General features: G+C 33.7%; 1 protein-coding gene across 2 annotated transcripts in view; it reads right to left on the reverse strand.

Moving 5' to 3' along the window:
* TMEM38B (transmembrane protein 38B) overlaps positions 1–13,673 on the reverse strand; it is a 52,908-nt gene that overhangs the window by 10,894 nt on the left and 28,341 nt on the right. Inside the window, exons 3-4 of one of the 2 annotated variants that reach the window (XM_031961383.1) lie at positions 586–662; positions 110–217 (exon numbers count right to left, since the gene is read on the reverse strand). In XM_031961383.1, coding sequence (XP_031817243.1) covers positions 110–217; positions 586–662 — 185 coding nt within the window. Of the gene's footprint in view, positions 1–109; positions 295–585; positions 663–13,673 lie in introns of both variants that reach the window. The other variant, XM_031961387.1, reaches the window with a different exon arrangement.

The raw sequence follows: 13,673 nt of genomic DNA on the forward strand, positions 1-13,673 counted from the left end.
TTATTCTCAAAATTTTCCCATTAATAGAGCAGATGATTCCAAAACTGTGACTAAAGGACAAATCAAAATTCTGGTTTATTAGATACTAATTTATGATGTTTAACATTACCTCGGGCCCATCCAAGAACTATCAACACCATCCAGGAATCTGTGTAATTCTTACTAGTATGTATGATTCCACCCATGATTTTCCAAGTTCTGGTTACTTCCTTCATTCCTGCAGCCAAGAGTTGAACAGGCAGGAAACAATAACACTCCGAAACTATGTCATATGGGCAATAAAATACAATATACCTGAAATAAAATTTTAAATATTTTATATGTAAATCGGGAAACAAGAATAGAAATAAAAATCCAATGTGTAATCATCAAGCAACATTGAGTGCCCATTGTGGCAAACCACTATAATAGGCATCAATTTCAAACTACAAAATAAATGGGGACATGGGACCTACCTTCAAGGGAAGAAAAGAGAAATTTACCAAAACAGGGGGGAAAAAAGCATTCAAACATATATAAGACAACAGAAATATAATATGTATGTGGCCAACCAAAGCTAGTAAATAACATAATCCAGATTCATTCCTGCAGCCAAGAGTTGAACAGGCAGGAAACAATAACACTCCGAAACTATGTCATATGGGCAATAAAATACAATATACCTGAAATAAAATTTTAAATATTTTATATGTAAATAGGGAAACAAGAATAGAAATAAAAATCCAATGTGTAATCATCAAGCAACTAATTTCCCTCTTAGTTTGAGCTCTGCAGATTTGAATCTGAGCAAGATCTGTTGTCCTGTCCTTGGTTAATATTTTTAGTAGATTGCTGCTGGCCACTATTAGCAACTTGGGAGGTTTTGCAGGTTCAGAATCCTTTTTGGTCTGGAGTATTTTCCCAGGTTAGTATGCTACAGACTTTATCTAGGGCTGGAGGATAGAACTGAGTCCCTATTGTGCTCCTGGAACTGGAACCATGTAATAATTCTTGCTTCTGAGCTTGTTCCTTACTTAGTATATAGTTAGGACTTCTTACTGTTTCACTGCCTTTAATATGCATATTCCCTCCTTAAATCACCTGAATCTTAGGAACTGAGTAGTGACAGTATTGCTAGATAGCACCTATTCTGCCTCCAACACTAGCGTTCAGGGATTCCCTTAGACCTCCTCCTGCCCTAGTGCTTCCTGCACCAGAAATGAGCAGGCTATTTTAATCCCTGAATGTTCTGCTCACCTTCAAATCCCTGGCTAGACCTCATCCCCAGTATAGAACCTCCTGTTTTCCTATGTCACCCTGACCTGACAAAATGATTCACTGTGATTTTTTTTTTCTTCGTATGCCTTTTCCAGGTCTTTTTGTAGTTGTGGAGAACTATCCTGCCACCTTAGCTCCCTCCCTTGCAATATATAAGATCCTACAGAAGAACATGTTTTATATGTACACGCACTGTGCTAGGCAATGAGAAAGATAAAAAAATCATTAGACATAAAATCTGTAGAAACTCAAAAATTTACCCATACATCTGGATTATGTTATTTACTAGCTTTGGTTGGCCACATACATATTATATTATATATGAATGGGATGAACACCATAAAAAATGAAAGGAGAAAAATGGATTAGAGATAGAATTCAAAAATATACTGTCTCACTTGAGACAGAACACATCAAGTTAAAATAAAGGACTGGAATAGAATCCATGTTGCCTTGGCTCCTATGCATGCGCTGCGGATTGAAGGTGACAAAAACCATATAATCATGCAGACTGGTAAGTTATTTCAGCTGAGTCCTCCCTGCTTCTGGTAGGCCTTTTTATACCTCAATAACCAAGTTATTATCCTACTCCCCACAGTGTCTCTTTCAAACCTTGTCATCCTTTCCTCAAACATTCTATGGTTCTTCCTCTCCTTCATTTTCTCACCTCTTATTTTACTGAAAAACATGAGGCCTTCTGTCATGATCTCCCTTTTCTCCTCCCTCCTCTCATATTTCCCAGATGATTCCTCCATGACATCCTCCTTTAGCTTGGTCTCCCATTAAGAGGTGACCCACTTTCCCCTTGCCAGAGCCAGCCCCTTCAGGGGCAAAAGTGATTCTGTTCCATCCTCAAACAGATTCCTCCTCACTCTCTCACATTTCCAGCCAGTGTCCATTGGGTCCTTCCCTGGTGCCTTTAAATATGCTCAGGTCTCCTTCATCCTCAAAAAAAAAAAAAAAAAAAAAAAAAAAAAAAAATCCCTGCTTAAACTATCTATTCCTGCTACCATTTCATATTTCTTGTGCCTTTTGTAGCTAAGCTCACTGAGAAGGTCTTCACAACAGGTACCTCCTCTCCCTCCTCCTTCATTCTCTCCTCAACCGTTCGTTCAGTCTGGCTACTGATCTTATCACTGCTCTTCTCTAAAGTGAACTGCCAAACCCATTGATCTTTTCTCCATTTCACTCTTCATGACCTTACCATTCACCTTCTTCTCCCTGATACTCTCTTCTCTCTCAGTTTCTAGGATACTCCTCTCTTCAGGTTCTCCAGCTGCTTAGATGGCCATTCCTCAGTCTTCCTTCCCAGATTTTCATTCCAGTCATTCCCTCTCATTATGGTATCACATAGGGCTCTCTCATAAGCCTTCTTTTCTTCTCTTCCCCATACTATTTCACTTGATGATGTCATCAATTTATCAATTAAATCTCTGCTGATGATTTTCAAACCTACTTGCCCAGCCCTAACCCCTCTGCTGTCCTTTAGTCTCACATCTCAAACTGCCTATTACACATCACAATTTGGAAGTTTTATAGACATCCTAAACTCAAATATTTTCAAAACTGAAATTAGTATGTGTGAGAATAGAATATGAAACAATATTTTAGTGACTCCAAAGGCAGTCTTCTCTTTGCTGCACTAACCTGCCTCGTTCCATTATATTCTTTATTAGGGAATATCTAAAGTAGTATGTTCAGTCTTGGGTGCTACATTTAAGGAAAAGAACTTGAATTGAACAGAATTATATAAAAGTGCATCTAAGAGAGGGCCAAGCACTTGGGTGAATTATAGTGAAGAACCAGGAATGATTAGATGGAAATAAAAAGGCTAGCTTTAAATAAATGAAGGACTGTCATAAGGAAAAGTGGTTAATGGGTCTTATTGGTAGAAATTACACGGAGGTACATATTTGGTTCCAGAAGGAATTATCTAACTAAATTCAATAATTGTCCAAAAAATAATGAACTATCATTAGTGGAAAGTATACAATCAGACCCTAAATGACAAAGGATGTGGAATGAGGGATTCTTGGAAAGAATTGGACAGGATGACTAGATGACATCAGGTTCCTTCCAACAATTAATATTTTTAAAAGATATTTTTGGAAGCCTACTATGTTCAAGATACTGGTATGAGCTTTGAGACAAACAAAAATGGATAATAATCCTGCATAGGATAGCCTTCTTTCTCGTTATACTGGTCATCAGCACTTCTGGTTCTGAAGATCCAGACATCCTTGACTTAACTTTGTAACTGAAGTGGGCCTGAACCAATGCCCTGTCATATCTTGTCATCTGCTGTCAGCACTGCTGGTGGCATAAAGATGGCTTTCGTTATCACCATCATCAACATCAAATATACTTGATTAAAGGTATCCATGGTTATGACTGGATGCTAAGGATGCCACAAAGCAAGTGACCCTGACAGGAATCTTGTCCTGCAGGAGGGTGGCACCCCCACAGGATCAGAAGGAAGAGGCAATAAAACAGGCAAATGCATAGCATAGGAATAAAATGAGATGGGTTTCCAGCAAATAACAACCCATGCCCTCTTCCTTTCCAAAGTGGCCATCACTGTTAAGGGTAGCACTGATCTCCCCACGTCCTCCTCTACTCCTCCTTTCTCATCTCTCACATCCAACCTGTGATCAAGGACATTTTACCCTTACAACATGTCTCAAATATGCTGCCTTCTTTGCTCTCACACTGATATCATCACAGTGCAGCTGTTACTCTTGAGAAGCCCAGACCGCTATCAAATTTTTCCCACTCTGTCCATCTTATACTCACGCTGCAAAAATGACTTTCCTAAAACACAAGTCTGGTCCTATTACTCCCACACGCAAACTTCTGTGACTACCTATTATCAACATCAAATATCAAATTCTCCATCTTTTAAATAAGTTTTTTATAATCTATTGCCTCTCTAACTTTCTAGTCTTCCTACATCTTACAGCCCTCCACATACTCTTCAATCTAGTGACAATGGCCTCCATTACATTTCTCAAACAAGATACTCCATCTCCTGACTCCAGGCATTTTCAGTGGCTATCCCCATTAACTAGAATATTCTTTCTTCTTCTCCACACTACCAGGCTTCCCTCAAATCTCAGGTAAAATTCCACATTCTACAAGATGGCCTTAGCAATGCCACTTAATTCTTCTATTATCTCCTATTTATCCTGCAGTCAATCAATAAACATTTATTACTAAGTGTCTACTAAGTGCTGGGGATATTTAAGGAAGTGAAAGATAGGCCCTGTCTTTAAAGAATTACTATCTAATGGGGAAAACTGCATATAGCTTGTTTGTACATAGTTGTTTGCACACAGTTGTTTGCATATTGTCTCTCCCATTAAACAATGAATTCCACACAAGTGGAAGCTCACTTCTTTCTTTCTTTGTATCCTCAGCATTAGCACAGTGTCTATCACACAGCAGATATCTACTAAATGTTGGCTGGCTGATTTTTGCTAAAGTAAAAAAAGGGCAGAAATAATTTCTTTCAGACAAAACATCAGCAAAAATAGACGTAGGAGATAAAGAAGTAAATTATATTTTGCCAAAAGGCGCCATCAACAATGAATTAATATTGATACTAAATATGTACACATGATACATAATAGCAATTAAATCCATAAAGGAAACTTTTCATGAAGTACAAGGAGAAATAGACAATAAAATTATTATAGTGGAAGAATTAATTTGTCCCTCTCAGATCTAGATAAATCTAGCCAAATTAAAAAAAAAAAAAAATTTTTTTTAATAACAGACAATTAGACCTCTGTGGGAAACTAAATGGGATAGAAAAGAATATACATATTTTGCAACTGTGAATAATATCTTCACAAAAATTGACCACACATTAGGAGATGCAAACCTCACCAACAAATACTGAAAAGTAGAAATTTAAATGAACCTTTTACTGAGCATAATGCACTAACAATCACAATCAATACAATCCCTAAAGTAAAAATTACAAATTAACTTGAAACTTAATAAGGTAATCCTAAAAAATGAGTATGTCAAAGAACAAATAGAAATAATCAAAAATTTCATTTGAAGCAAATTCATTCACATTTGGGATGTAGCCACAGCAATAATTAAGGGAAATTTTAGATCTTTAAACATTTTCATAAATAAAAAAGAAAAAGACTAGATCAATGAATTGGGCGAGCAAGTTTTTAAAACTAGGAGAAAAAAACATCAAATTAAAAACCTTCAACTACCTACCAAAACAGATATTTGAAAAATCAAGAGATAAATAAAACTGAAAGCAAAAAATTAACCAAAACACTGAATAAAACTAGAAACTATTTTTTAATCACTAAAATAAAATAGACTATCAACTAACTTGATTTTTAAAAGAAAATCAAATAACCAATATTAAAAAAGAAAAAAGTTAATTTAAAACCAAAGGAGATTAAAATAAATTATTAGAAACTATTTCACCCAATCATATACCCATAAAAAACTCTAAGTTATATGGATTAATATTTACAAAAATATAAATTGTCCAGATTAACAGAACAGAAAACAGAATACTTAAATGACTCTATTTTAGAAGCAAAAATTAAACAATCCATAAATAAAACTCTCAAAATATCCCAAAACTAATCTAGGAAGTAAAAAGAGAAAGAAAACTATAAATATCCCTAATTAAAACTGATAGGCAAATGTTAAATAAAATATTTGAGAAGCAACTATAGCAACATATGACAAAGATTTTAATCTTTGATCATAATGACCAGTTTGGATTTGTGCCAAGAACATATGATTGGTTCAATATTAAGAAAGCTATAAACATGTTAGTAACAACAACAAAAAGAATCATGTGAACATATGGAGAAAAGCTTCTGACAAGATACAACACCCATTTTTGTTAACATACACATATACATATATACAGACATACATGTATTGGAAAAACAGAAGCTTTCCTCAATATGATAAGCAGTATTTTTCTAGAACCAAGAACTAGTATTAACTATAATAGGGATAAATTAGGTGCCTTTCCAATAAAACTAAAGTAAAAATGCCCATTATTATTATTACTATTCAATATACTGCTAAAAATGCTAACTATAGAAATAAAACAAAAAAGAAACTGAGGAACTATATGCAGCCAAAAAGTAAATTAAAAGTATCACTTCTGATAATATGACAGTTTGCTTGGAGAAACCTAGATACTCAAGGAAAGACTAGATGAAACGATTAACAACTTCAGCAGAGTTTTAAAACATGAAATAAGCCCACATAAACAATCATAATTTCTGTATATTAGCAACCAAATCTAGAAGGAAGAAAAAGAGAAATTTTATTTTTTTAATTACATATACTGCTGTTATTAAAATTATAGATGCTACTATTTAAAAAACTAGATATTTTACTAAATAAAAGTTGGGAATCTACCTATCAAAACATACATTAAAATTATATGAACATAATTACAAAATATTCTTTACACAAATATAGAGATATCTAAACATCTAAAGAAATATCAATTGCTCATAGGTAGGTCAAATCAATATAATAAAGTTTATTGCTTTTCTTTCCATCACCATCATTATGCACAGTGTCTAGTACATGTTGTTGTTCAATCATGTCCAACTCTTCATGATACCATGGACCATAATATGCTAAGCCTTCCTGCCCTCCACTATCTCCTAAAGATTGTCCAATGTATATTCCCTATTTCCGTGAGACTAATCTATCTACTTCATCCTCTGCTTTTCTTTTTAAGTTCAATCTCTCAGCATCAAGGGCTTTTCCAATCAGATCCATCTTCTCATTATGTGGAATGAGCTTCAGGTTTAGTATGTGAATTTAGTATGTGAACTATTCCAATAGTTTCTTTAATTAAATATTGACTGATTTGATCTCCTTGCTGTCCAAGGGATAAAAGTCTTCTCTAACACAATTCAAAAGCATCAGTTCCATGGTGCTCAGCGTTCTTCATAATTCAACTCTCACAATCATACATTGCTACTGAAAAAAATCAAAGTTTTGACTATAGATCTTAGTCGGCAAGGTGATATCCCTGTTTTTTAACATGTTGTCTAGATTTGTCATTGCTTTCCTTCCAAGGAGTAAGCTTCTTTTAAATGTCATGGCTACATTTGATGTCTGCAGTGATCTTTGAGCCGAAGAATACAAAATCTGATACTGCTTCCATTTCTTCTCCTTCTATTTGCTAGGAAGTGATGGGAAGCTGTTGTCAAGATCCTAGTTTGGGTTTTTTTGTGTGTTTAACATTAAGCTTCAAGCTACTTGTAAACAAATCTCTGTCCTATAAGTATGTAACCTTGTATTTTCTCTTGGTAAGATCACACATGGGATACTGCACCCTCTTTGAGGATTAACATATTAACATCATTGATAAATTAAAGATTTTGCCAAAAAAAGGATAATAAGAATGGTTGAAAGAGGACTCTAACTTCATGTCATATAAGGAATGGCACGAGCTGTTTTACCTGGAAAGAAAAGATTTAAGGGTCAAGGATGGGAACAAATGCTATTTTCAAATATATGAAGGGATGTAATATAGGGGCAAAAAAAGAATATACCTACTCTTCTTGAATCCGGTGAGCAGTGCTAGCAATAAGAGGTAATAACTATAAAAAATAAAATTGTAAAAAAAAAAATTTATATATGTGTAGGTATGTATATGTGTGTATATATATATATATATATATATATATATATATATATATATATATATATATATATATATCAATCATCCAGAAGTGGAATTAACTGCCCCTAGGAGGTCACAATGGATTCTCCCTCACTAGAGTTCTTCAGGTACAAACAAAAGGGTGTTGTCTAAGTCCCCTTGATCACGCCATATTTTTTTTAAAGTTATTCAATAAAGTTGGACCTAAGAATGAAAATATTAAATAGAATTGTGAATAAGATGGTAGGATAAGTGACACTGGAAAGAAGTGGATGCCAAACTAATGGTACTGAAAGAAACTAGGCCATTATAAGGTGAAGATGTAAAGAGAGTTATACTCAATTAACGCTAAAAATTGGCTTAGAAGATGGGCCCTGTGATGTCTGTGGTCTATAGACACAGAATTAGATTAATCCAATCTTAGAGCTAAAAGGGAATTTAAAATATTCCATATTTGCAAGTTCCTTTCTTTAAGGATTAGCTTTCAAAGGGTTTTTTTTTTTCCCCCCTAAAAAACTATCTTGGAGCAGCTAGTTGGCGCAGTGAATAGAGCATTAGTCAGGAAGTCAGGAGAACCTAAATTCAAATCTGGACTCAGACACTTAACACTTCCCAGCTGTGTGACCAGAGACAAGTCACTTAATCCGAATTGCCTCAAGGGGAAAAAAAAAAAAAAAAACAAAACACTATCTTCACAAATTCTACTCAATTGCTTCAGCAAATAATGTCATTAAATCAGGTTTATACCTCTAACATATTATGGCTGTATGAATATAGGCAAGTCAGTGCTGTAGACAATTCTCCAAGACTAGAAGATGCAAAGGTGTTGATCTGAACTAGTAGAGGAAGCTTCCTCATCTGAGAGTCCTCTATTAATGGCATCACATAGTTCCCTATCCCCCCTCCCATCCCTATGTAGATCAATCAATCATAAAGACCTCAAGTTAGTTCAACATTAAAACCCCACTCAGGCAAAATACAAACAATAATTATTACAAATTAATAATTAACATGAAAGTCTAACTCAGTTATTACTATCAATAATAATAGAAATAATTATAAGTTTCTTTAAATATTCCCATATTTCATTACAAGGCAATCACAGAATGATACACCCACCATACATTTAATCCAACTGTGGTCTTAGTAACATTAAACATAACAAATATGGCCGTAGGAAGTATAGCACAAGCATATAATTTTCATTAATAATTTTCAGAAATTTAATTTTAAAACTACAAAACAGCTCCAATATATACAATCTTCCAAACATTAGTTATCATAAGTTATTGTTCCTCATTACCATTAGATGGTGCTAGTCCACAAACAATTATTACTAGAGTAAAAGACAATAAGATCTTTTTCAATCTGTCCATATGAAGGATCAACTGAGTCTCACAATCCACCAGACCAAAATATTACATTACTATTGACAAGCTAGAATCAGATGAGGCAAAAATCATGACATCCTAAAATTTAAAAACAAGAGAATATAATAACATTAACACCATTAAGTGACAATTTGAATACTGACTGTTTTATCCATTAAGGATGATTTGAAAAGTATATTGTAATATGCTTCTCTAAAATATAATATTCTCTGGGAGCAGGTTTCTTGGGGGGCTTCTGGAGGCAGCCTTCATTTCAGTTCAGTAATCACAAGTGCAGCCAGGGATTAAAGTCCAAATCCTTTATTGTCTCCTTCAAAGTCTTGTCTCTTTTCCTGGGGCCTGGTTAGCTTTCTTAAGAAACCTATCTCTCTTCTTGGTTCCAAGAGCTCCTGCCACTAGTCCTTTGCCTCTGCCAACTTCTGCCTCTAGCTTCCTCCAAATGTCTCCAAATCCAAAGGTTTGTGCTTCAGCCTCCAGCCACAACAAAGGTGAAAAGATGGAATGAATCTGTCTCAGCCTCAGAAAGTTTCTAGTGAGCTTGTCCTCTCTGGCCCTGAGAGCTCCTCCTTATATGTCCCACACAGAATATACATCTATCATTATATCACTAGGAAACCCTTATTTGTTGTAGGATTAAATCAATGCTAAACTAGATTTAACCACTGTCTCCTCAATTCCACTTATTTAGCACCTTGTAAGAATCCTAACAGTATGTGACAGTCCTGTTTCCAAGGCACTTTACAAGGCAGATTTACTTTAAAATTACTGTAATGTCCAAACTTTATGAAACAAAATATATACTATAAAGAATTACAATGACATAATTTTTGTTTTAAATATTAATTTAATTTAATTTTGGTCAGGAAAGTTTTTTGGAGAGAGATTATCTCAATCTTACATCAATCAACAATATTGTATTTGTGAATTGTTACAAAGACTAGTATTCTGAGAGAGAAAATCTACAAAGTCTATTATACATAACACAAATTTCCCAAATTGATACCAATATGGGATTAAATTTTGTGACTCCATTAAAAAAATAAGATACCAAATCACAATCTCTCTAATCTTATCCAAGCGATAAATTTTATCAGAAACAAATTATAAATCAATATATATGATGACTAAAATCAATATATACAATGGACAACAATTATAAAAATGAAAATAAAACAATCAATATTATAATTTTCATTCATATAGTTTAAAAATGAAAACAATAAAGATAAATAATCTAATAATACTCCTTCCAAATTGCTTTAGAAAACTTATTAACCAGCATATACAACTACAATTTGTATAAATGGAAGAAACAATACTTAAAAAGGAAAAAAAAATCTGAATTCTCTCTTCTCTCTCTCTGTCTCTCTGTCTCTCTCTCTCCCCCCTTCCCTCCCTTCCTTCTCTTCCTTGTCTCCCTCCCTTCCCATCTCTCTTCCCCCCCCCATTAAAGGTACACAGCATCACAAGTTTACAGATACAGCATCTACTCCAACCCCTTGTTTTTCAGATCAGGAAACTGAAGCACACAAAGTTCATTTATTTGCCCAAGGTCACACAGTTAAAAGTATTTCCAATACTAAGATTCAAACCCAGTTCCTCTTACTCCAAGTTCAGCACACTTTCCACAGTACTATGCTGCCTCTAAAGAATCTTACATATCATCATACCTACCTTCACTTTAAAAATAAAATAAACAAGTCACAGAAGTGTTATTTAATAAATTATTGTGAGGCTGCAAAGTAATGTGCTAGGCCTAGAGGGGACACATGAGAGACAGAGACAGAGAATGGGTGGGGAGGAGAAAAAAGGGAGGCAAAAAGAGACAGAGAGGGAGAGAGACAGAAAGACAGACAAAGAGAGCTGCTAACAGTGAGTATGCGGTATGGCTGGAATAAGAAGCCTTGTGTGAAATACTCCATCCTCCAAGGAAAGCTATGAACCAAGACAAGATCCCACAGCCATACCAGAACATCTTGTGCAGCTGGTACTTTTGTCTCTTGCTACCATTCTAGTTTAGAGATACAGAGTGAACTGAAGAAAAATGTACTCTGGAATGGCATTCTGCAGTCACACCTAAAATGTGTACTGAGGAGCAAAATCAGAAACAAGTTATCAGTAGTATAACTCGGATCTCAGAAACTTCTAGCCTAGTCTGAAGCCTGATGAGGAACAACAAGGGCAGGAATTCCAGACTAAAGAGAAGTCTCTCTGGCACTCTGAAGCTAGGGAAACTCCCAGCAGGCTGATAAGGGCTCAGATTAATTGAAATTTATCATTGCTCAGACTCAAACTCAAACCAGGAAGGAACTTGCAGAACTCAGACCAAAGCAAATATCATAAATTGCCCTGGATCAGAACACTTTTGGCAACACTGAAAGCTTACAAATCCCAAATCTAAGTTGTGCCTAAAATTATAGAATAACACAATACTCATAACCCTAAGAAAGTAACAATAGCACTACCCCAAACTTTTCCTCCAGAAGTACACAGAAACCAAGACATTATGTCCAAAGACAGGAGGAAGGATGGAAGAACAAGCAAATAGTTATTATAATAATGATAACGATTCAAGATACAAATTCAAGAAAAGATAATGACTCCAAAATATATATAAGGAAAGTTTCAAAGAAAATACAACTTGTATAATAATTCTTGGAAGAGATGAAGCAAAAGTTTTGAAAAAGAATTTTAAATATTTTATCATTGAGATGAGAGTGCTAAAGGAACAATAAAAAAAAAAAAAAATGTGTATTATACCCCCAAAAAAATCAGAAAAGAAGTTGATATTTGAATAAGAGATACAAAATTCTGTCTAAACAACAAATTCCCTGAAAATTAGAATGAACCAAACAGAAATCAGTAATTCCATGCAATAACAAAAAAAAAATATATATATATATATATATATATATATATATATATATTAAAACAAAAAGACTGAAATAATAGAAGTACTGTATGGCAAAAACAATGGCCCAGGGAAACAGGTCAAAGAAAAAAATCTTAATAACCATTGCATTATATAAAGGCCAGAAAAATAAGCAAAAAAAGAGCCTAGACATCTAATTTCTTTTTTTTTTTTTAATTTAAAATGAGTATTTTTTCTTTTTTATTATTTATTATAGCTTTTTATTTACAAAACACATGCATGGAAAATTTTTCCAACATTGGCCCTTGCAAAACCTTCTGTTGCAAATTTTCCTCTCCTTCCCCCAACTCTCTCCAATAGATGGCAGGTGATCCAATACACTAGACATCTAATTTCAAAAAAATCTTAAAAAGAAAACTGCCCAGATTTCTTAGAACCACAGGGCAAACAGAAAATAAGAAAGAAATACAAAGAATCTTCTTGTCATCTCCTAAAAGAAACCCCAAAATGAAAACTCCCAAAACAGTAAAGCTCAAAAGCCAAAGTTTCCAGGTAAAAGAAAAAATATTTCAAGTAGTCAGAAAGAATTCAAGTACCAAAGAATCAGTAAGGATCCTATATAACTTAGCAGGTATCATTAGAAGTGGACAGTTTAGAATACAAAATGTCAGAAGGCAAAAGACAGACTTTCAGTCAAGAATAACTACCAGTGAAACTGAATATAATACTACAGGAGGAAAAATTTGATCTTTGATGAAATAGAAGACTTTCAAGCACTGTTGATGATGAGATGAGAGCTGCATAGAGAAAAAAATCATAGAAACAAGTAGCTTGTAGAAAGGAATGAAAATAAAGATAGCATACCACAATACAAAGGATGCATAAAAGCAACTCTCAGAGGAAAAATTTAGCTCTGAAAACATATATTTAAGAAAATTTAAAAGGCAGTTTTTGATAAAGTATACATTTTTTTTAAATGAGAAAATTAACCAAAAAAATTCAAATAAGAAATCTTGAAAAGTAAGCAAAAATAGACAAAATGAAGAAAAGATTAAAGAAAATGGTAAACAAAACTAATAGATGATTTTTCTGAAAAAGAGTAAGAAACAATAACCTTTAGCAAACTTGACCTTTAAAAGAGAACAGTTAAACTACCAAAATAAAAAACAAACAAAATGAAATTACAAGAAAAAAGAATTAACAGGAATTATTCTGCATAATTAAGTGCTAGGAAAAAAGAATTTAAAAGAAATAAAGGACTGTTTACAAAATAAAATTTAAAAATTAACAGAAGATGAAATACATTATCTTAAAATCAAGGAAAGAAAATAAAACTGGAAAAAATAAAAGGAAATTACCAAATCTATCATACATGTAAAAGAAAATTAATATCTGTCACATAAGTTATTCTCAAAAATTTAGAAAGAGTACATTACACCAAGCTCTTATTGAGATAAATATGTCCCATTAACAC

This window comes from Sarcophilus harrisii, chromosome 1 (assembly GCF_902635505.1).
Source record: "Sarcophilus harrisii chromosome 1, mSarHar1.11, whole genome shotgun sequence".
In the NCBI taxonomy this organism is placed as follows: domain Eukaryota; kingdom Metazoa; phylum Chordata; class Mammalia; order Dasyuromorphia; family Dasyuridae; genus Sarcophilus; species Sarcophilus harrisii.